The sequence below is a fragment of the Oncorhynchus masou genome, chromosome 13 (assembly GCF_036934945.1).
Source record: "Oncorhynchus masou masou isolate Uvic2021 chromosome 13, UVic_Omas_1.1, whole genome shotgun sequence".
NCBI lineage: Eukaryota > Metazoa > Chordata > Actinopteri > Salmoniformes > Salmonidae > Oncorhynchus > Oncorhynchus masou.
In genome coordinates this window covers 68,071,620-68,097,057 of record NC_088224.1, presented here as the reverse complement: position 1 = coordinate 68,097,057, position 25,438 = coordinate 68,071,620, and the positions used below count along the sequence as shown (strand labels likewise).

Below are 25,438 nucleotides of genomic sequence, written 5' to 3'. Positions count from 1 at the left end.
TCACTTGTCTGGGATCTGGGGCATCCCGAAGGACTGGTCAAAGAGCCATGAGCCGTGGTGCCAGTTGCGGAAGGGGTCAAAGTTTGGCTCCCGGAGCATAGTGAAAGGGACATGATTTAAACTATTTTCTTGGACTGTTAGGAAACAAAGACAAACTCATGTGTCCAAAGACATATATGAGATATACTGTACCCAACACCCACCTGGGAAAAATGTCAAGTATCAGGACTATGGACATTAGAGGTAATCTCCCTCTGCTGGGTGTGACATACTGAGAGCCCACATAGCACAAACCTAAATAACATACAGTACCTACTGCACAGACCTCATGGTACAAAAGCTACAACAAACCCGCCCATAGGATTACACTGCCAAAAACAGCGGTAGCAACAAAGGCTTGGCTTGAGCATTGCAAAAAGTAATTTTATTTCCTGTTGTTGCACTTTTTGATCATGTGAATCATGCACTCTTTAATTGAAACGTGTAATTGTGTATTTCCTGTTTTGCTATCTATTGTTGGTTCTGGTTGGTTAGTATCCACACACAGAGAGAGAAAGAGCACACCCAACAGAGACAGTAAACAGCTGTGAAGATTTGTCAAGACCTTGCAAATGAAAACAGATGCTTTGAGAAGACTGTCTGTGTAATCTGCAGTTATTCACATTGAGTTTAAAAACAACATTTTTTAATTAAGAATCATGAAAAGAGGAACAGTGAAAACAGTATACCAAGGAGTATAGCCGAGAAATGAGCTTTCTGCCGCAGTGGCAGTTCTGAAAGTGATGATTTAATTTGTTGGTTTAGGACTTGATTGCATGTCAGTGATACCAGCATGGTCTTTGTGTGAAAATAACCCTGGACCTTAACGTGTGTCTAGGCCAGGTTTTGCAAACCAGTCAGTTATACGAAGCTCAGAGAGAAAGTGACATGGGCAACATGACTGCTAGCATGATGGAGTCGTGAGTGACTTAGGACAGACTGACAGAGTTGGGGATGGGAAATGGAGTCTGAGAAAACCAAGCCCATGATGATGCTGACTGGGTTGTAACAGCTGTAGTGGCTTTAGCTGGGCCGGGGGAGTCCTGCTGGGCCTCTGCATTGGCCTGGATGGCTCAGCCTGTTGCCGAGGCTGTCATGGCAGATGTTGCTGGCAAGGGAGCAGAAAATGATCAGCTGTACGTCATACAGTTCTCCCAAAGAAGACAGGCTGTGCTGAAGGGTTGGTGGTCTCTGGAGCACAAAGGGGAGGTGTGATCTACAATACACAGGTATGTACTTCATACAGGATTAGGGAGCTTGTTTTTTTTTTAAATCAGTTACAAAACAACACATTTTCTGTTTCCTGTGTAGCCTATTTTATGTAAGGAATCACAACAATCAATTGTCAACTGAATTGTACCTCTATCAGTAGACCAGTGTATTTTTATATATCGTGTGGAGTAACAAGCCAGTTTTATGCATTCTATTTCTAAGGTGTGGTCCGATCAAAAACAGAGCACTACTGTGCTGTTGCTTGGCAACTGTTTCCACAGTAACCTTTGCTCAGAAACATTACACTGTGGATTTCAAGGAGTGCCATGTACATCAATGGGGAAACAAACTGATCACAAAAAAGCCAACTAATGTGAAAAATAATTAAACATGGTCCAAAGTGATGTGCATGTTTCAATAAATTAATGAACATGCCTTTTTTTATTTTGTTACAGCTCACATGGAGGCTGTGCATTTAGCAGGTACCCCTAACACCTGTGCAGTAAGTCACTCACTTCAATATACGGAAACTTAACCCCTGGAGTGTTCATTTTAGATAAAGGGACTGTGTGTCAATCCAAATCCCCTATCATAACACATATGACTAGTATGACAGCCCCTTGATATAAATGGCTCTATAGTACACAGGATAAACACACCTATTTTTTACCTCCTCTTGCTGAGGAGTGCATGACAGTGACGTATGGACTTCATATGTGCACCTCTTTCTTATCAAGAGTGGGCACACCTTTACATGCATTGTGTGACATCAAGGTGTTCCTGACCGTTGAAAGAAAAAAAGCATGGGACAAATGGCATGATGTTTCATTGTGGTCGTTGGCAAGTGGTATTAGATCATTCTACAGAAATACACTATAATATGTCTGAAGCAAGCCTAATGTAGCCTCTGTATGAAGAACAATGGAGAGAAAAAACTGGCCTGAGGCACAATAGATACAGTTAGACAGAAGGGTGCCATCTAGTGGTATATTTACAAAGAAACAGGGACATTGAACATAAGGCCTAGGACTATATGTCTTTCAATTTTGAATAAACAAACACTTAAAATCAAAGTAGACACATACCTTAGTAGATTGCACACACACCAAACATTTCTTCAAAACAGCATGGTTCTCAGACACAGTCTCCATCAACTTCAGGTACAAAATATCTTACCAAAACACGTCATAGGGGCGCTTTGATACTTTCGACCTGTCCCATCCTAATTAAGGTCCCAGCGGCCCATTCAGAGGGGCCCAGATTCACAAAACGTTCTTAAGAAGAAAGTTAAGCAAAGTTGCTATTCTTCAAAAAGGTTATTGGAAATGTTCTTGAGCTATTTCTCCTGAAGCAAAAAGTTAAGAAGAAATGTAGATTCTTGAACTAAAGTTATTGGAAATTCTACGATAGCTAAAATAGTTTTTGTATTGATTATTTTAGCCCAAGAACATGTTTTAGAACAGTAATCTCTAGGCAACCAATTTAGCTAGCTAGCAATGGTAATCATGTTAGCATATTTATTATTGCGATTACTGTTCTAAAACATGTTCTTGGGTTTAAAATAATCAATACTGAAACTTTCAGATTAAGTTTGTGGGTGTATTAAGAAGACATTTCTCTTAAGAAGGTTTTGTGAATCTGGGCCCAGGTTCCTACCCTGTCACAATAATACAAGTGTTATTCCAGTTGTTGTTTTTACAAAAACATGTGGATGGTGTCAGAGAGCCATATTTGAATAGCCTACTGGGCTATGACATGAGGGAATATCAATATGAACAAATATGTGGCCATATTGTTGAAAATTATGTGATATACTTCAGAATTTCAAAACCACCAATGAAAAAAGCCAAACCGAAAACAGGTCTTTTGTCTTATTCAGGTGTTTACATTGTCATATTATATAACTTTCATGTCAGCTGAGATGATTCAGAATACGCTCCACTTTTTAGCTCCTCGCAATGCAAACTTTGTGTCGACATAACTTGTTTTTCACTCTTAAATCTGTATGTTGTCCTAAAAGCTGTGGTCAGGCTATTCTGACATGTTCCAGAAGTCCATTTGACATCTTGATGGAGTTCTAGATGTGATGTTACTCACTTCAATTTGTACAACTGTAAAAAAAAAAAAATGATAATAAATCATTTAGTCCTACTATTTTTTTTAAACAGCTCCAGATGAAAGATTGCTTGCACTGTAGGACGTTAATAACACCTGCGTGCAAGAGTCAGCACATCCTGTTAGAGAGAGCTATACAGGGAACAAACAAGAATGTTAATTTGCTAACTTTAATTATCGTCAACATCAACTGTATGAAAGCATGCAAAATTGACTTCTTTAGAATGGTTAATATTTGCTTTGTAACAGCCACATTTCAGCTGAGCACATAGCTGTAATATTTGTAGAAACACAGAGCTAATCATACAAAAGGCATTCAGACTATTAAGAGTACTATAGTACAGTCATGAATAGACAATGAAACCTATGTTAACAACAGACACAAACATCATGCAGTTGGGATAAGACAAAAGTTTTTAAAAACTAACACATGGTTTGTACTGTTATTATATGATATATAAAGGTTTATCACAAATCTTTCTAAAAGACTGTATCGGGGTGAGCTCTTTCATTTGGATCTTTCTTCAAATAAATTACATTAATATTACATATTATGTAAAGATACAGCAAAGAGTTTCCTTTAATTTAAACAGGTCAATCAGAAAAGAAAAGAAAAACAAAGAAAGAATGGTGTGGGAGCAGGTTTACCAGCAGGCCTATGCAAATGTACCATCATCTTCAGTAAGGTCCTCCAACTCTCCTTCTACGTTTCCATCCAACTCTCCGACTCTGCTTGATTTCCTGCGGGCAACATATGTTTTATTCTCCCCAATGATGAAATCGGGACAAGCGGGACAACTATGGATCGGTCTCCGTACAACTGAAATTCCACAATTTGAACAAGCACATCTCCTGTCCCATTTGAGATACAGTCATTATATTTTGTACATACAGTGACTTGCGAAAGTATTCCGACGCCTTGGATAACATCTCATTTTATTCTGTTACAAAGTGGGATATAAAAATATTTATTTTTAAGATGAATCTAAATACAATTACTAAAATATATGCAGCTCCCTGAGTCAATGCATGTTACAAACACCTTTGGAATCAATTACAGCTGTAAGCCTTCTTGGGTAAGTCTAGAAGAGCTTTGCACACCTGGATTGTGCAATATTTGCCCATTATTCTTGTCAAAACTCTTCATGCTCTGGCAAGATGTTGGGGATCATGGCTAAACAGAAATGTGCAAGTCTTGCCATAGATTTTCAAGCAGACTTAAGTCAAAACTGTAACTTGGCCACTCAGGGACATTCACTGACTTCTTGGTAAGAAACTCCAGTGTAGATTTGACCTTGTGCAGTAAGTTTGCCATGAGGTAGCAGAGAGAACAGTCTATGACTATGGTGGCTGGAGTCGTTGACAGTTTTTAGGGCCTTCCTCCTTTTTAAGGCCTGGTATAGAGGTCCTAGATGGCAGGAAGCTCGGCCCTAGTGATGTAGTGGGCCTTACGCACTACCCTCTGTAGTGCCTTGCGGTCGGAGGCCGAGCAGTTGCCATACCAGGCAGTAATGCAACCAGTCAGGATGCTCTCGATAGTGCAGCTGTAGAACCTTTTGAGGATCTGAGGACCCATGACAAATCTTTTCAGTCTCCAGAGGGGGAATAGGTTTTGTCGTGCCCTCTTCATGACTGTCTTGGTGTGCTTGGACCATGTTAGTTTGTTGGTGATGTGGACACCAAGGAACTTAAAGCTCTCAACCTGCTCCACTACAGCCCGGTCAATGAGAATGGGGTCACGCTCGGTCCTCCTTTTCCTGTAGTCCACAATCATCTCCTTTGTCTTGAGCATGTTGAGTGAGAGGTTGTTGTCCGGGCACCACACGGCCAGGTCTCTGACCTCCTCCCTATAGGCTGGCTTGTCGTTGTCTGTGATCAGGCCTACCACTGTTGTGTCATCTGCAAACTTAATAACGGTGTTGGAGTTGTGCCTGGCCATGCATTCATGAGTGAACAGGGAGTACAGGAGGGGACTGAGCACGCACCCTTGAGGGGCCCCAGTGTTGAGGACCAGCGTGGCAAATGTGTTATTACCTACCCTGACCACCTGGGGGCGGCCCGTTAGGAAGTCCAGGATCCAGTTGCAGAGAGAGGTGTTAGGTCCCAGTGTCCAGGAAGAGTTTGAAAATGTCAGTGAAGACACTTGCCAGTTGGTAGTCCGTAATAGTTTTCAAGCCCTGCCACATCCGACGAGCGTCGGAGCGGGTGTAGTACGATTCGATCTTAGTCCTGTATTGACACTTTGCGGTTCGCCGGAGGGCATAGCGGGATTTCTTATAAGCTTCCGGGTTAAAGTCCCGCTCCTTGAATGCGGCAGCTCTAGCCATTATCTCAGTGTGGATGTGTCCTATAATCCATGGCTTCTGGTTGGGGTATGTACGTACGGTCACTGTGGGGACGATGTCATCAATGCACTTATTGATGAAGCCAATGACTGATGTGGTGTACATCTCAATGCCATAGGAAGAATCCCGGAAAATATTCCAGTCTGTCCTAGCAAAACAGTCCTGTAGCTTAGCATCTGCTTCATCTGACCACTTTTTTATTGACCCGAATCACTGGTGCTTCCTGCATACATTTTTGCTTGTAAGCAGGAATCGTCTCTTCAAGCAAATTACGGGGATTTTGGCCTCTTCCTTGGAAAGCAGTATGCAGTTCACATCGGGCTCGTCGGACTCGTTGAAGGAAAAAAAACTTTTACCAGTTCGTGGTGAGTGATCGCTGTTCTGATGTCCATACGTTATTTTGAATCATAAGAGACGATAGCAGCAACATTATGTACAAGAGTTTAAAAATAAGCTACATACAACGCAAAAGACTTGACATAAAAACACAATCGGTTATGAGCACTTAAAACGTCAGCCATCTTCTCCTGCGCTGTCAATCACAGTTGATGTCCTAATGAAAGGTGAATTCCCCTCCCAGTCTCTGGTGTACAGCCAACTGAAGTAGGGTTTCCTCTAGGATTTTTCCTGTGCTTAGCTCTATCCCGTTTCTTTTTGTCCTGAAAAACTTCCCAGTATTTGCCAAGCATACCCATACCATGAGGCAGCCACCACCATGCATGAAAATAAGGAGCCAGTTACTCAGTGATGTGTTGTGTTGGATTTGCCACAAACATAAGGCATTGCAATATTACTTTAATACCTTGTTAAAACCAAGATGCAAGTTTTTATAATTTATGTCAGTATTGTGGAGTACTACAATGTTGTTGATCCATCCTCAGTTTTCTGCCATCACAGATGGCAGCTGTTTTAAAATCACCAATGGTCTCGTGGTAGGATCTCTGAGCAGTTTCATTCCTGTCCGAAAGCTCAGTTCAGAAGGACAACTATAACTTTGATGTGTCTGGGTGGTTTAATATATAATCCACAGCATAATTATTAACTTTACCATGCTTAAAGAGATATTCAATGTGTAATTTGTTATTGTTACCCATCTACCAATCACAGCCCTTCTTTATGAGGCTTTCAAAAAGCTATCTGGTCTTTGTAGTTTTATCTGTGCTTGAAATGTAATACTTGACTGAGGGACCTTACAGATGTTGTATGTATGGGGGACAGAGGAAGGGTTAGTCATTAAAAAATAATGTAAAACCCCATTATTTCAGTCCAGTCCTTGCAACTTATTATGTGATTTGTTAAGCAGTATTTCACTCCTGAACTAATTTAGGCTTGCCTAAAAATGGGCTGAATACTTATGCAAAGACTATATTTTAGTTATGTAATATATACAGTATATATAATTGTCTTCCACTTTGATATTACACGACATTACTCATGCTGCCAAACATACCCTCGTAAAACTGACTATCCTACCGATCCTCGACTTCGACGATGTCATTTGCAAAATAGCCTCCAACACTCTACTCAACAAATTGGATGCAGTCTATCACAGTGCCATCCGTTTTGTCACCAAAGCTCCATATACTACCCACCACTGCGACCTGTACGCTCTCGTTGGCTGGCCCTTGCTTCATACTCCTCGCCAAACCCACTGGCTACAGGTGATTGACACAGTCTATCACACAGTCTTTCTTCTAATATCTATAAGCATTTGCTAGGTAAAGCCCCGCCTTATCTCAGTTCACTGGTCACCATAGCAGCACCCACCTGCAGCACGTGCTCCAGCAGGTATATTTCACTGGTCACCCCCAAAGCCAGTTCCTGCTTTGGCTGCCTTTCCTTCCAGTTCTCTGCTGCCAATGACTGGAACGAACTGCAAAAATCACTGAAGCTGGAGACTCATATCTCCCCCACTAACTTCAAGCACCAGCTGTGAGAGCAGCTCACAGATCATTGCACCTGTATATATCCCATCTGTAAATAGCCCGTCCAACTACCTCATAGCCCATACTGTATTTGTTTATTTAACTCCTTTGCACCCCAGTATCTCTACTTGCACATTCATCTTCTGCACATCTATCACTCCAGTGTTTAATTGCTATATCATAATTACCTCGCCACTATGGCCTATTTTATTGCCTTACCTCCCTTACCTTACCTCATTTGCACACACTGTATATATACTTTTTCTACTGTATTATTGACTGTATGTTTGTTTATTCCATGTGTAACTCTGTGTTGATGTATGTGTCTAACTGCTTTGCTTTATCTTGGCCAGGTCGCAGTTGTAAATGAGAACTTGTCTCAACTGGCCTACCTGGTTAAATAAAGGTGAAATAAAATAAAATAAATACAGAGTATTTTGTGTAGATTGTTGACAAAAAAAGACAATTAAATCCATTTTAATCCCAATATCTAACATAATAAAATGTGAAGAAATCCAAGGGGTCTGAATACTATTGCAATTTGCAAGGCATCTCCTCATGAGCAACAAGTGTTCCATAAAGACCTACCAGCTTGGCCCATTACATTTTCCAGCAAGTTTTGAACAAGCATATCTCCTGTCCCTTTTGAGCTACAGTCATTACATTTTGTACACATTAGCATCTCCTCATGATCCTGTTTTATATCAATGCATCTCCCTATCAGGCAGTGGAGCTCATTCTCTGACATCCCGTCCATTGTGAGCTATCCAGTTTTGATTTCCAAGGGATTGTTTTTTACCTTTCTCATTAATCCACGCAACAAACGTGAATAATTGGCACTCATTGGCCCAACGGGGTTGCTGCATAATTTGTGGGGGACAACATATTTACTCTTGTTTTGTTACTGTGTGTTGTTAAAGGCAACTAGAAGGGGGAAGGGTCATGACAAGAAGAACACTGCATTAAATGCCATGTATGTCAGGAACAGAATTACCCATCAAGTCCAATACACATAAACTCTCAGCAGCGACAGTGCTGAGACCATAGAATACAATCACATAGAGTAGAATGACAGTGATCAAACCCCAGAAGAAACCCTGTTAGCACAAGACTAAGGTTGCGTCCCAAGTCCCAATTCCAAATTGCACCATATTCTCTATATAGTGTGTACTACTTTGACCAGGGCTCTTACCTCAACGAAGGATGAACCTTGGATTCCAAAATCCCCCAAGAGTCTCTGCAACAGGTAACAAGAACAGGACAATATCAGCAAATATGTGCTTGTTATTAAAGTACGTCAATACAAGTTACATTACATGATGGAGATAGATAAACAACACATATCACAATATTCCAAAATACAATCATGGGAAAACAGTTTGGAAAGCAAATGGCTATTGCTGTAAACAGAAGTCAAAGACAATACTATAATCTGCCTTTTAGTTATCAAAATTCTCTACTTAATTGAGAGAACATTATAGCCTATCTTCTTGGCGCTAGCAGAGAGCATCGGTCATATGCGTTGAGACAACGCATTATCAATGACCCAAGCCCAGCTCATTTAATCCCTACCATTGTGTCGCTGAGCTGTCATAATGCTTCAGCAAATGTACATTATCCCAGGGTTATTGGAAGGCACAATATAAGCAACCTAATTTATGTCCCTCTTACTGCCCTGAATGCCTCTGCTGATCCTACAGCTATTGTATGCAGTAATCATATGCCTATGAACCAGAGTTATACTGGTAGCACTGAGGTGGTATGCCCTGGTAGGAAGTCCACTGTGTGCAGCTCACACTGCACTGACATAAATAACCCAAGCATGTCTGACTCTGCTAAGCTTCCCAGTAAAGCAAGAAAAACAATCAAGAATCCCAGAAAAGTGCTACAAATAGCCCACATTAACATGTAGTTTAAGAAAGAAGGTTCATGAAATCAATAATTTGCTAGTAACAGATGACATTCATATTCTGACAATCTCTGAAACTCACTTAGATAATACTGTTAATGATACAGTGGTGGCATTACATGGTTATAACAAAAATGCCAAAGGTGGAGGTGTGGCTGTTTGTATTCAGAATCACATTCCTGTAAAGCTTAGAGAGGATCTCATGTTAAGCAGGTTAATCTGCCTCACCTAAAGCCTATTCTGGTGGGAAGCTGCTATAGACCACCAAGTGTTAAGTGTTAACAGTCAGTACCTGGATAACATGTGTGAAATGCTTGATAATGTATGTGATATCAATAGAGAGGTATATTTTCTGGGTGATTTAAATATTAAATGGCTGCCCACTCAAGAGAAAGGAACTAGTGCCTGCAACCTGGTTCAGGCTATCACTCAACCTACCAGGGTAGTTACAAACAGCACAGGAATGAAATCCTCAACATGTATTGATTACATCTTTACTAATGCTGCAGAAAACTGTTTGAAAGCAGTATCCAAATCCATCGGATGTAGTGATCACAATATAGTAGCCATATCTAGGAAAACCAAAGTTCCAAAGGCTGGGCCTAATATAGTGTATATGAGGTCATACAATAGGTTTTGTAGCAATTCCTATGTTGTTGATAAAGAATATTTATTGGTCCGTGGTGTGTAATGAGGAGCAACCAGATGCTGCACTTGACACATTTATGAAATTGCTTATCCCAGTTACTAATAAGTATGCACCTGTCATGACGTTGGCCTGGGGGGAGGTTTATGACAGTCATAAATGCCTCTCCCCCCCTTTTTCCTGTCTCTACTTTACTGATGTTACATTTGCAAAACCTTAACATAGAGATTCTGGGAACATCAGAAGGTGGGGGGAAATTAACTATATTCTGGTAATCCGACCAATTGAACATATGCGGTGGTACTTAATGAATATGATGTCAGTTCGGTTGTCATCTGAGACATTCTCATCAATGATAAGATGACATAAACTCCACAGTGGAAAGTCTACACATCAGAGTTATCGGATTCACATGGAATTGTTGGTCAATTTAAATGTTTGAATATAAAATTATTCTTGATGGGATGAAATGTGATTTTAGCTTCTAAAATGTGAGATTTGGGTTTTCATAAGGTAGAGCTCTGCTCAATCAGTTGCCCGCCCATGTGAAGGGACATGGCCTATAAAACTTTTCTAACACGCCCTCCTCACTTCCTATATAAAGCCTTGACGACAATATAACCTCCTGTTCCGAGGATGTGGGGACGACGGTCCTATGTCAGAATGGTTCAGATAATAACTACAGAACGAAGCCAACATCAGCGTGAGCTTTGGTTGCGAATGGTATGAACTTTGAACTCTTATTCACTACAGAAGTGATACCTCCTAGCCGTTGAGTTAGCAACAGCCGCTGCAAACGAGGGTTAGGAAGGAACAGACAGAGTATCCCGTCTATCACACAAAAAAGTTACTACAACGTATCCAATTGACAACCAGAGACATTCTTTAAAGGACAAAGGACTCGGTTGGACAACACGGCCTTCCATCTACCACCAAACTACCGAAGCGTAGCTCAGAGTAAATTTTTATTGCATTTTCCTTTTCCAAGTGGGAGGTAATTTAGAATGCATAAGATACTGTATTTACGATAGCACAGCTTCGCCCTTTGTTCCTCAGTCTTCCCGCTCTTTCACTCAAACCCAGCCCATTTTCTTTTGTGTAACAAGCTGTTGTCACGTTCTGACCTTAGTTCCTTTGTTTTGTCTTTGTTTTAGTATGGTCAGGGCGTGAGTTGGGCTGGGCAGTCTATGTTTGTGTTTCTATGTTGGTTTTTGAGTTTGGCCTGGTATGGTTCTCAATCAGAGGCAGGTGTCGTTCGTTGTCTCTGATTGAGAATCATACTTAGGTAGCCTTTTTCCACCTGTGTTTCATGGGTGTTTATTTTCTGTTTTGTGGTTCATCACTAGACAGGACTGTTTCGTTTGTTTTTTTCTTCCTAGTTGTTATTGTGTTTCGTTTTCAGATTAGATTATATAAAAAACCATGAACATTTACCACACTGCACCTTGGTCCTCACCTTATTCCACCGACGACGGCCGTCACAGCTGTCATATCTGTTCCGCCCGCTAGGGACGTTTTCCTTTATGATGTAATTTGTAATCAAGTTATGATTGAATTATGTGTATGTGTAATTCTGTGTGAATAGTTAGGTATTTAGTAAATAAATAATTAAACACAATTTTGTATTGCTGATTCAACTTGTTAGCCAGGGTTCGTGCAGATCGTCCAAGAATTTACAACTTTCAGATGAGACTGAATTAAGATGACGATTAATATTGACTGCTAATGATGTAAAATATTACTAGGTCTTTAATTAAGAGTTTATTCGGAAGATAACAGCTCTATTGTCATGAACCTCGCCGAGGATGGTGCCTCTTCCTGTTCGGGCGGGGCTCGGCGGTCGTCGTCGCCGGCCTATTAGCTGCCATCGATTCCCTTTCCGTTTGTTTTTGGTTATTGGTTAATTGGGTACACCTGTTTTGTATTAGGGTTTGTTTGTAGGTTATTTAAGGGCACTAGGCCCGCTGGGTATTTGTGCGGGCTTGTTTCTTGTTACTCTGTGTTGGATGGTGTTATTTTGTTTTTGTCGTTATTCGCCGGACTATTTCTGTCCTGTTGTTTGGACTGGCAACTTATATACGCCCTGTGTGTTGGCGTGACCGTTTTGTTGCGCTGGTGAATAAATTTGACAAACGACTGAACCCTGCTCTCTGCGCCTGATTCCACCCACCACTCCTAGTTATCGTAACATCTATAAATATAATTTTGTGGTGCCCAGACTCTCTAGTTAATTACATTTACATGATTAGCTCAATCAGGTAATATTAATTACGGATAAATTATTTTATAGAATAGCATGTCATATCACTTAATCCGGCATAGCCAAAGACACAACACACCCAATAACAAAATGAATGTAAAAACAGTTATATCCCTGTGAATTGATGAGGAATTGAATAACTGTATGGTTGAGAGGGAAGAGGCAAAAGAAATGGAAAATATGTCTGGCTGTACAACCGATTGGCAAACGTACTGCAAATTGAGAAATCGTGTGACTAAACTAAATTAAAAGAAGAAGAAACAAATATAAATTACATAAAGAATGACAGTAAAAAGCTTTGGAGCACCTTAAATGACATTTTGGGCAGAAATGCAAACTACTCTCCATCATTCATTGAATCAGATGGCTTATTCATCAGAAAAGCCTTATATTGCCAAAATCTTTAATTATTTTTTTCATTGGCAAGATTAGTAAATTTAGGCATGACATGCCAGCAACAAACGCTGACACTATACATCCTAGTATACAGTGCCTTGCGAAAGTATTCGGCCCCCTTGAACTTTGCAACCTTTTGCCACATTTCAGGCTTCAAACATAAAGATATAAAACTGTATTTTTTGTGAAGAATCAACAACAAGTGGGACACAATCATGAAGTGGAATGACATTTATTGGATATTTCAAACTTTTTTAACAAATCAAAAACTGAAAAATTGGGCGTGCAAAATTATTCAGCCCCCTTAAGTTAATCCTTTGTAGCGCCAACTTTTGCTGCGATTACAGCTGTAAGTCGCTTGGGGTATGTCTCTATCAGTTTTGCACATCGAGAGACTGAAATGTTTTCCCATTCCTCCTTGCAAAACAGCTCGTGCTCAGTGAGGTTGGATGGAGAGCATTTGTGAACAGCAGTTTTCAGTTCTTTCCACAGATTCTCGATTTGATTCAGGTCTGGACTTTGACTTGGCCATTCTAACACCTGGATATGTTTATTTTTGAAACATTCCATTGTAGATTTTGCTTTATGTTTTGGATCATTGTCTGGTTGGAAGACAAATCTCCGTCCCAGTCTCAGGTCTTTTGCAGACTCCATCAGGTTTTCTTCCAGAATGGTCCTGTATTTGGCTCCATCCATCTTCCCATCAATTTTAACCATCTTCCCTGTCCCTGCTGAAGAAAAGCAGGCCCAAACCATGATGCTGTCACCACCATGTTTGACAGTGGGTATGGTGTGTTCAGGGTGTTGCTTTTACGCCAAACATAACGTTTTGCATTGTTGGCAAAAAGTTCAATTTTGGTTTCATCTTACCAGAGCAACTTCTTCCACATGTTTGGTGTGTCTCCCAGGTGGCTTGTGGCAAACTTTAAACAACATTTTTTATGGATATCTTTAAGAAATGGCTTTCTTCTTGCCACTCTTCCATAAAGGCCAAATTTGTGCAATATACGACTGATTGCTGTCCTATGGACAGAGTCTCCCACCTCAGCTGTAGATCTCTGCAGTTCATCCAGAGAGATCATGGGCCTCTTGGCTGCATCTCTGATCAGTCTTCTCCTTGTATGAGCTGAAAGTTTAGAAGGACGGCCAGGTCTTGGTAGATTTGCAGTGGTCTGATACTCCTTCCATTTCAATATTATCGCTTGCACAGTGCTCCTTGGGATGTTTAAAGCTTGGGAAATCTTTTTGTATCCAAATCCGGCTTTAAACTTCTTCACAATAGTATCTCGGACCTGCCTGGTGTGTTCCTTGTTCTTCATGATGCTCTCTGCGCTTTTAACGGACCTCTGAGACTATCACAGTGCAGGTGCATTTATACGGAGACTTGATTACACACAGGTGGATTGTATTTATCATCATTAGTCATTTAGGTCAACATTGGATCATTCAGAGATCCTCACTGAACTTCTGGAGAGAGTTTGCTGCACTGAAAGTAAAGGGGCTGAATAATTTTGCACGTCCAATTTTTCAGTTTTTGATTTGTTAAAAAAGTTTGAAATATCCAATAAATGTCGTTCCACTTCATGATTGTGTCCCACTTGTTGTTGATTCTTCACAAAAAAATACAGTTTTATATCTTTATGTTTGAAGCCTGAAATGTGGCAAAAGGTCGCACAGTTCAAGGGGGCCGAATACTTTCGCAAGGCACTGTATCTGACCAAATTATAAAAGTGATTGTTGTCTATCAACAATGACAAGTCACCGGGGTCTGACAACTTACTGAGGATAATAGCAGATGATATTTTCACATATTCAATTTAAGCCTACGAGAAAGTGTGTGCCCTCAGGACTGGAAGGAAGCAAATGTTATTCCCCTACCTATGGATAGTAAAGCCCCCTTCACTGGCTCAAATAGCAGACCAATTAGCCTACTACCAACCCTTTGTAAACTTTTGGGAAAAATGGTGTTTGACCAGATACAAGGCTATTTTACAGTAAACAAATTGACAGGGTTTCAGCATGCGTACAGAGAAGGACATTCAACAAGCACAGCACTTACACAAATGACTGATGATTGGCTGAGAGAAATTGATGATAAAAAGATTGGGGGCTGTTTTGTTAGACTTTAGTGCGGCTTTTGACATTATTGATCACAGTCTGTTGCTGGTAAAATGTATGTGTTATGGCTTAACACCCTCTACTGTATTGTGGATAACGAGTTATCTGTCTAACAGAAGACAGAGGGTGTACTTTAATGGAAGCCTATCCAACAAAATCCAGGTAGAATCAGGAATTCCACAGGGCAGCTGTCTAGGCCTCTTGCTTTTTTCAATCTATACTAAATCTTCAAATGAATAATGTGGTAATTGAGCAAGTTGAGGAGACTAAACTGCTTGGAGTAATCCTGGATTGTACTGTCATGATCAAAACATATTGATACAACAGTAGCTAGGATGGGGAGAGGTCTGTTCATAATAAAGTGTTGCTCTGTCTTAACAACACTATCAACAAGGCAGGTCCTACAGGCCCTAGTTTTGTCGCACCTGGATTAATGTTCAGTTGTGTGGTCAGATGCCACAAAGAGGGGACTTAGGAAAATTGCAAATGGCTCAGAACAGGGCAGCACGGCTGGCCCTTGTATGTACAAAGAGAGCTAACATGAATAATATGCATGTCAATCTCTTCTGGCTCAAAGTGGAGGAGAGATTGAGTACTACATAGAGCCATGACTACAGTACATGGAGCTCTATTCCACATCAAGTAACTCATGCAGCAGTAAAATTAGATAAGAATACACCTTATGGAACAGCGGGGACTGCGAAGCAACACAAACAGGCACAGACACATGCATACAAACGCACGATAACATACGTACTATACACACAGATACATGGATTTTGGTTATAGATCTGTGGTAGTAGACTAGAGGCCTGAGGGCACACACTTAATATATTGTGAATGTATTGCAATGTTTTAAAAATGTATAATTGCCTTCATTTTTCTGGACCCCGGGAAGAGTATCTGCTGCCTTGGCTGGTGAGTGAGCATATTCACTCTTTATCATTGTTGGGTCAGTGCCACTTGAAAGGTTTTTTTGGACAAAAATTTTGTCCTCTGTGTTAGATGGACTTAATATTGTATTTGTGTCTCCCCTTCTCATAGGCATATTAAATGGATCAACATCGTATTTATTGATATGTTTGTCTGTGTCAGCATAGTAGGCTACACTGTACATTGTGTTGAATTAAACATATTATGCCAATATCCACAGTCATGTAAAGTGTAGAATTGCATAAAAATAATTTTCCATTGCACAGAAAGGAGAAGAAACATATCTGATATAGCCTATAGCCTAGGCCTACTGTACGGCACTCAGCCAAGCATTTAACGATCTTTTTGCGAACAGTGACTGAGTAATATTATTCGCCTAAATTATGACTATCAAATCTGCTCATCACATTAGGAATAGTAGGCTCTTATATATAGTACCAGTCAAAAGTTTGGACACGCCTACTCATTCAAGGGTTTTTCCTTATTTAGACTATTTTCTACATTATCGAATAATAGTGAAGACATCAAAACTATAAATAACGCATATGGAATCATGTAGTAACCAAGAAAGTGTTAACACAAATCAAAATATATTTTATATTTGAGATTCTTCTTAGTAGCCACCCTTTGCCTTCATTACAGCTTTGCACACTCTTGGCATTCTCTCAACCAGCTTCATGAAGTAGTCACCTGGAATGCATTTCAATTAACAGGTGTGCCTTTAATGCATTTGAGCTAATCAGTTATGTTGTGAAAAGGTAGGGGTGGTATACAGAAGATAGCCTATTTGGTAAAATACCAAGTCCATATTATGGCAAGAACATTCCTTTAATTCATGAAGGTCAGTCAATCCGGAAAATGTTAAGAACTTTGAACGTTTCTTCAAGTGCAGTTGCAAAATCAAGCTGATGAAACTGCCTCTCATCAGGACCACCACAGGAAAGGAAGACCCAGAGTTAGCTTTGCTGCAGAGGATAAGTTCATTTGAGCCTCAGCCTCAGAAATTGCACCCCAAATAAATGCTTCACGGAGTTCAAGTAACAGACACATCTCAACATCAACTGTTCAGAGGAGACTGCGTGAATCGGGTTTTCATGGTCAAATTGCTGCAAGGAAACCACTACTAAAGGACACCAATAATAAGAAGAGACTGGCTTGGGTCAAGAAACATGAATAATGGACAGTAGACCGTTGGAAATTTGGAGTCCAAATTTGAGATTTTTTTGGCTCCAACCACCGAGTCTTTGTGAGACGCAGAGTAGGTGAACGGATGATCTCTGCATGTGTGGTTCCCACCGTGAAGAATGGAGGAGGAGGTGTGAGGGTGCTTTGCTTGTGACACTGTCAGTGATTTATTTAGAATTCAAGGCACACTTAACCAGCATGGCTACCACAGCATTCTGCAGCGATATGCCTTCCCATCTGGTTTGCGCTTAGTGGGACTAACATTTGTTTTTCAACAGGTCAATGACCCAACATACCTCCAGGCTGTGTAAGGGCTATTTGACCAAGAAGGAGATTGATGGAGTGCTGCATCAGATGACCTGGCCTCCACAATCACCCGACCTCAAACCAATTGAGATGGTTTAGGATGAGTTGGACTGCAGAGTGAAGGAAAAGCAGCCAACAAGTGCTCAGCATTCGTGGAAACTCCTTCAAGACTGTTGGAAAAGCATTCCAGGTGAAGCCGATTGAGAAAATGCCAAGAGTGTGCAAAGCTGTCATCAAGGCAAAGGATGGCTACTTTGAAGAATCTCAAATCTCAAATATATTGTTATTTGTTTAAAACTTATTTTGGTTACTACATGATTCCATATGTGTCATTTCATAGTTTTGAGGTCTTCACTACTATTCTACAATGTAGAAAATAGTCCAAATGTTTAAAAAAAACTCTTGAATGAGTAGGTGTGTCCTAACTTTTGACTGGTTCTGTAAGTCTGCAGATGTGATGATGCATGGAATAATTTATTATAAAGGTGCATTTTTCTGGTGAAAATTAGCTTCCCCAAACTTGAAACTCACCTGTGGCATGTGTCTATCTGTCTTAGCTGTAATGCCTACTGGCCAGGTTGGTAGATTTTTCAATAGAAAGCAATAACTAAATGTACTGAATAAAACTCACATTCCTTTCAATATTTTACCCAGATCTTAGCAGAGATGCAGAGAACAAACAGCTCAAGAGGTATGCTTAGATATGTGAAGAAAAAAATGTTTTTTTGTACATAGAATTAAGCAAAATGATTATGGCTCTAGATTGCAGGACAAATCTGTTTCAATCTGAATTTCTCCAACTTTCGGACCACCCCCCAGCCATCCTCACATACCTTGTACCCTCTAAAATGTTTGGGGTGCCTGATGCCCCATGTGGTATGGAACAAAGAGATCCTGTAACTCACAAATGAAGTGAATTAGTGAACTAGTGAAATATACAATCTCTGTGGTGTGGAAGGAGAGAGCTAACTACACCACAGCGTTACATCACTTCCAGTGCGTTACATGCAGCTTGTTGACTCGGCACCTTCCTACAGGCAAGCCGCACATAACACCCGAGACCAGAACTAGCTAATTAGCTACACTTCACAAGAAGGTATAATTAGTTGTGGCAGAGGCACCAAACAGCTCCGCACGGGTCCCAGTGCACTTACTGTACACCCAGCCTGACTTTTTGGAAAACAAACGCAGCTGGCAGCACCCATTAGCTCTGCTTTCCTCTGGGCTTTTTAGGAGGGGCCAAATGCTTCTGCTACAGATACAGGTAACTGACAAAATAAAGGCAACACCAACACACCAAATAAAGGAAACACCAATATAAAGTCATATTAGGGCGTTGGGCCACGATGAGCTGCCAGAACAGCTTCAATGCAGCTTGGCATAGATTCTACAAAGTGTCTGGAACTCTATTGGAAGGATGCGACACTGTTCTCCTATGAGAAATTCCATAATTTTGTGTTCTGTTGATGGTGGTGAAAAACACTCTCAGGCGCTGCTCCAGAATCTCCCAAAAGTGCTCAATTGGGTTCAGATCTGGTGACTGAGACGGCCATGGCATATACAGTGGGGCAAAAAAATATTTAGTCAGCCACCAATTGTTCAAGTTCTCCCACTTAAAAAGATGAGAGAGGCCTGTAATTTTCATAATTAATGGCACCTGTAATTAATGGCACATGTTTGAACTTGTTATCAGTATAAAAGACACCTGTCCACAACCTTAAACAGTCACACTACAAACTCCACTATGGCCAAGACCAAAGAGCTGTCAAAGGACACCAGAAATAAAATCGTAGAGCTGCACCAGGCTGGGAAGACTGAATCTGCAATAGGTAAATAGCTTGGTTTGAAGAAATCAACTGTGGGAGCAATTATTAGGGAATGGAAGACATACAAGACCACTGATAATCTCCCTCGATCTGGGGCTCCACGCAAGATCTCACCTCGTGGGGTCAAAATGATTACAAGAAGGGTGAGCAAAAATCCCAGAACCACACTGGGGGACCTAGTGAATGACCCTCAGAGAGCTGGGACCAAAGTAACGAAGCCTACCATCAGTAACACACTATGCTGCCAGGGACTCAAATCCTGCAGTGCCAGACGTGTCCCCCTGCTTAAGCCAGTACATGTCCAGGCCCGTCTGAAGTTTGCTAGATAGCATTTGGATGATCCAGAAGAAGATTGGGAGAATGTCATATGGTCAGATGAAACCAAAATGTAACTTTTTGGTAAAAACTCAACTCGTCGTGTTTGGAGGACAAAGAATGCTGAGTTGCATCCAAAGAACACCATACCTACTGTGAAGCATGGGGGTGGAAACATCATGCTTTGGGGCTGTTTTTCTGCAAAGGGACCAGGACGACTGATCCGTGTAAAGGAAAGAGTGAATGGGGCCATGTATCGTGAGATTTTGAGTGAAAACCTCCTTCCATCAGCAAGGGCATTGAAGATGAAACGTGGCTAGGTCTTTCAGCATGACAATGATCCCAAACACACCACCCGGGCAACGAAGGAGTGGCTTTGTAAGAAGCATTTCAAGGTCTTGGAGTGGCCTAGCCAGTCTCCAGATCTCAACCCCATATAAAATCTTTGGAGGGAGTTGAAAGCCCGTGTTGCCCAGCAACAACCCCAAAACATCACTGCTCTAGAGGAGATCTGCATGGAGGAATGGGCCAAAATACCAGCAACAGTGTGTGAAAACCTTGTGAAGACTTACAGAAAACGTTTGACCTCTGTCGTTGCCAACAAAGGGTATATAACAAAGTATTGAGATAAACTTTTGTTATTGACCAAATACTTATTTTCCACCATAATTTGCAAATAAATTCATAAAAAAACTTACAATGTGATTTACTGGATTTTTCTTTCTCTCATTTTGTCTGTCATAGTTGAAGTGTACCTATGATGAAAATTACAGGCCTCTCTCATCTTTTTAAGTGGGAGAACTTGCACAATTGGTGGCTGACTAAATTATTTTCTGCCCCACTGTAGTTTACACCAGGGCTCCCCAACTGGCATCCCATGGGTGGTTTTATTTGGCCCGCCAAGTCTTCTGAGCAAAAACATTATTTTATTTTTTTATCTTCAAACACCAGGAAATCAGCTTCAAGTGATTACAATTTTGGAAATCTGTATTCCCATGCATAATAAAGAGACACACGATCGTATACAAATGTATCAAGGTTTGAAATTACTATGTTTTAGTCAAATATTAGATCTGCTTGGGCTTCTTGCAGTCTACAAATGATTTGTAATTATGTTCCACTCCACCCCCCCCCCCCCCCCCCCGCCCATCCAATCTAGTTGATGATCCCTGGTTTACATCATTTTCATGCTCTTCAAACCATCCAGTGATCATTCGTGCCCTGTGGATAGGGGAATTGTCATCCTATGTTAATTCCATTTACAGTAGCCTATATATCTAACCAACTCTGTGTATTTCTGTCACTTTGTTTTGTTTTGTTTGTTTCCTAATCCCAAAGTCGGCAGATAGAGAAACCAGATAAGGAGGATTTCTAGGGGACTTACACAAGGAAACCTCCTGGAGCAGACATGGACCTCTCTGCCCTCCTATTCTGACACACAAAGGGGTTACTGAAGGACCTCTTCCTCAGCATGGACTTCACCAGAATCTAATGTGGGGAGAGAGAGTGTCACAGGGTGTCCCAAATGGCACCCTATTGTCTATATGGTGCACTACATTTGACCAGAGGACCTGGTCAAAAGTAGTGCACTATACTGGGAATAGGGTGCCATTTAGGACAGAGAAATACTCTATCAATTTGCCTTATGACTTAACTTTTCCCTGATCATGTATCTTGACCTGGAAAACTCTGGGCACTCAAGACTTTTCCCCTTATTAAGACACAGATGTTCAGGAAAAACTCCAGTCCCTGTTTGTGATAGATGAGTAATTAAGTAAGTCTTGTCCCGAGCCAGAACGGCTCATAGGGCAGGAGCCTATCTCCTGTACATCCCCTGGACAGGACACTAGTGAACTGACTCACCACAGCAGACAGACTGGGGATGAGTTTGATAGAGTTCTGGACCTCCTCCTCAGTGACCTCCACCACGGTGCAGTGTTCCTCCTCCAGGGGTAGAAGGTCAGTGCCATCCTCTGTCACCCACGGGTGCTCCTGGCAACACACAGGACAGGGAGGACAATAGTCACACAACACATGAGACAGTTCTACTGGGACAACTCTACTACTGTAACATTTCATAATTTGAAATGTCAAAGATGATTTCATGAAGGACTGTTTTTTTTTAAAGCACCATTGAAGGTCTAGCTCTGCCCGCTTTCACCTTGATTTCAGGAATGGTGATCCTTGTATAAGGATTTTTATCCAGCATCCTTACAATAAGATCCTTCAACTCCTTGCAAACTTCCGGCCTGTGGTACCAAAGAGTGACTGAGATGAATACCCACCAAACCATCCACAGTACAGTAACTAGAGTAGTAGTGAACGGCTAAGAACAATAAAACAATACGATTACTATGTTATTATCACATGCTATTACATGCTATATTGTGAAGTTTTACCCATATTTTAGAGAGGTGCATATAGTGCAGAGTAAATATCCAGACATTGCTTTTACATGGTAAGTAGTGTCCCTTAGTGGAACTCACATGTCTGGGAACTCCACAGGCCTGTTCCTGATCTTATTGTGCAACCCAATGATGTATTCATCAATGAAAGGGCACTGAGATAGGAAGATAGTGAAGAAAAAAACATTAAAATGCTGCTATAAAAAGATAGGCTACATGCATACACATGCTGTCTGTTTCCCACATAAAGCATTCAATTGATTTATTTTAAAAGCATTATTATGTGAGATGCATCGGTTGATCAAACAATATTTGTAGTCGTCAGCATAATGGACACAGTAAATCAGATGAGAAACCAGCAGGCCAAAACAATCCATGGCAGAATACCGTACATTACGATAATAACAGAACCTACCTTCCCATAGACAAAGCAGTACAGGGTGATTCCCATGGCCCACACATCCAAGGCCTAACAAACATGAACATTGACCATTACTTTAATGAGAGCTTGCTGTATATTTTACAGTACAGTAAAATGTTGACCTTTGATACCAAGTACTTTTCTAATTATTTTTGATACCAGTCAATACAATACATTTTCATGGGGTAAATTTTATTTCTACGATATAATCAAAGATTAATTATCTAATTAGATAAATTAGCGATTGGTGTCTAACCTTGCCAGTAAAGCTCTGTTCATGGTCAGTCATCATCTCGGGGGCCATGAAGGCTGGAGTCCCTGCTGAGCTGGACAGGAGAGCATCACTCCCCTCAAACTGGTTACTGACACCAAAGTCTGCAATCTTCACATGCCCATTGTCTCCCAGCAACAGGTTGGAAGGCTTGATGTCTCTGTGGATGATCTTCTGGTAGTGCACTGGGAGGGAGGGGTACCAGGGGAAAATGACAGGAGACTGCTTTAGCTCTTTTTTTAAATCAACTTTTATAGTCTATGAACAGCATTGACCGAGTAATTTAGGTCTTGATATACAGCTGTCAAAGCACCAATTGATCCTGTCTTTTCAGAACATATCCCGACGAGTGATTTTTAAACCAATGTTTTGCTAAAGCATGAGCAGGGTTAGCAGTATGCTGCAGGTCTCTGAGCAGAAGGCTTGTCGGTCCTACGTCCCAAATGGCACTCTATCCCCTATTTAGTGCACTACTTTTGACCATGGCCCATAGGCCTCGGGTCAAAAGTAGTGCACTATATAGGGAATAGGTTGCCATTTGAGACGAAATCCAGGTGAAGGACTCACAGTATTCAATCCCCAGGATGATGTCTCTGAAGTAGAAGCGGGCTTGTCCCTCTGTGAAAGGAGTGTCTGAGGGCACCTCCATCACTGGGCTAGGGCCAAGGAAAAGCAACAGAGACAGGCAAAGGTAATCCAGCATCACCATCATAATATTCCAAACAGTGGTTTCCTACCACTAAAAATGCCTGAACCTTGTCATTGTTATCTTATGTCCCTTAACAATGGATACCTTATATTCACAAAATTTAGTAACTGGATGAGTTATATATAAATAACTAAATTCATCCTTTCAGTGTTATATATAATAATAATATAAGCCATTTAGCAGATGCTTTAATCCAAAGTGAATTACAGTCATGCATGCATACATTTTGCACATGGGTTGTCCCAGGAATCAAACCCACTACCGTGGTTTTACAGGTGCCATGCTCTACCAGCTGAGCTACAAAGGACCAGTGTTATAATGTAATGCAATACAGTATATTTCAGAAAGCGGTAAAACTTACCCTTTTGGCATTAACTCAAAGGCTAGAAAATAAACAAACAGGGAATGAAAGGACTAGTCAGAGCTCACATTAGTTTCTATGTAATAAACAAACTGGATAGACTGTATTATAGTCTACAAACTATGGACCTAGTACAAGGAGATACAACAGAAAACATACATTTACCACATAACACCTTATTTCATAATTTAGTGCACTGAGATGAATGCATACTTACCCATGTGGAGATTATCTTCAGCAGGATCATCGAGAACCTACAATTGGAAAGTGTAAATCTATTAAATTAATACAACTACATGTAATAGTAGAACCTTTTAAATCTTCCACTTATGTATGTGTGTTCACCTCCACCAAATTGACAATGTTAAGGTGGTCTAGTTTCTTCAGGATGGCGATCTCCTGGTAGACTCTCTCCAGTGGCCCCAGGGGTTTGGGTGGCAGACCCTGTTCTGTGCTGGCTCCTCGAGGAGGGGGGCGCCCTATAATCAACCGCCATTATATATAGTGATATATATATAGTGGTGAGCATCACCAGTTCATGTTCATATTGGTTCTAAAGCACATACTTAAAAAGACTTAAAAGGGAAAATTTCACCTACGAGGAAATCCACACATCTTCATCAACTTCTTTTTTGAAAAAGCTTTCATTGCCTATGAAAGGAAAGACGTGATCAGTTTGCTCCTATGGTATAAGAGCCAATCAGGCCAAAACAGAGAGTTGAGTAACTGCACATGTCTCCGCTTCCACAAAGGGGATGATAAGGAATGGAATGTGCAGAGCTGAAAAGATGCTTACATAGTATTGTTCATCATCTTCATTGTAAGCTAATCTCACCACCCCATATGAGCCCTACAATAGAAAAAGAAGAAAGTCTGACAGAATAATTTTTACTTATTACACAAGAATGCTTTATGAAAAAATGTTTTCTCTTGTCGGACAAATTCAGCATCTAGTTTTGATATCCAGTTTTGTACCAGACTGAGTATTCTAACTTTTCTTTTCTTACCTTTCCAATCTCATCCTTCAACTTGTATTGGTTGAGCTGGATACAATTCTAGGGAGAAACAAAGTGAAGGGTATTTAGTGGTGTAATATTGCACATTGACTACACATTATTTAGGTTCATGCCTATTTATTTTGAGACTTCATAGATTAATCCCAAATGGAACCCTATCCCCCATATATTGTGTCCTGAATGGCACCCTATTCCCTTATGGCCCTTGTCAAAGGTAGTACACTATATAAGGAATAGGGTGCCATTTGGGACCCTGCCCTCCATTTGGGATGCAGCCTTGATCTCTGACCTGGGAATCTGAGATGGACACCCGCTTGGACTCGATGGTGGGCTGTCGGGCCTCTCGCGGCTGGGTCGATCGCTCCTGCAATGATAGCTTCCTGTCTGACAATGACAGCTTCCGGCGCGCTGGTGCAGGGGGCCTTCGGTGACTGTTGGGAGGGGTCATCCGGTTGGATGCCATGCTCATGGCGGCCACCATGTCGGCCAGCTCTGCATTGTGCTCAGAGTCCAGCTCTGCCAGTCCATCAGTGTCTTCACTCATGGCTGTCCCTGTTCTTGTCCCAGTCCCGGTTTAATCACAGAGAAAGGTCAGAGATGTCACAGGGGCCAGCTAATTCGATAATTAACATTAAATTGTACATTTTAACCGACATTCACTAACGTTCTGTACTTGTACATCAAGCTGTTTCATGCTACAGAAACAGGAGATTCTGCTGTAGAGA

The 25,438-nt window shown here is 41.0% G+C and overlaps 1 protein-coding gene across 1 annotated transcript; it reads right to left on the bottom strand.

Annotated features, from left to right (window-relative positions):
• LOC135553408 (calcium/calmodulin-dependent protein kinase kinase 1-like) lies at nucleotides 1-25,257 on the bottom strand. The gene is made up of 17 exons (XM_064985542.1): nucleotides 25,003-25,257; nucleotides 24,705-24,752; nucleotides 24,494-24,547; nucleotides 24,297-24,348; nucleotides 24,043-24,176; nucleotides 23,915-23,951; nucleotides 23,698-23,719; nucleotides 23,195-23,283; nucleotides 22,613-22,812; nucleotides 22,351-22,404; nucleotides 22,017-22,090; nucleotides 21,692-21,779; nucleotides 21,394-21,522; nucleotides 20,915-21,018; nucleotides 8,829-8,873; nucleotides 4,037-4,107; nucleotides 1-134 (listed from the first exon to the last, which is right to left on the bottom strand). Exons 1-17 carry the CDS (start codon nucleotides 25,255-25,257, stop codon nucleotides 1-3), a joined length of 1,590 nt encoding a protein of 529 aa, XP_064841614.1.
• Between the last annotated feature and the right edge of the window lie 181 nt (nucleotides 25,258-25,438).

Excerpts from the sequence above, each read along its gene's own strand:
- LOC135553408 (XM_064985542.1), bottom strand. The coding sequence starts at position 25,257 with ATGAGTGAAGACACTGATGGACTGGCAGAGCTGGACTCTGAGCACAAT. Across the intron at positions 24,548-24,704 it reads TGAAGGATGAGATTGGAAAG|GGCTCATATGGGGTGGTGAG; the intron begins GTAAGAAAAGAA and ends TTTCTATTGTAG. Across the intron at positions 23,720-23,914 it reads TGAAGATAATCTCCACATGG|CCTTTGAGTTAATGCCAAAA; the intron begins GTAAGTATGCAT and ends TTTATTTTCTAG.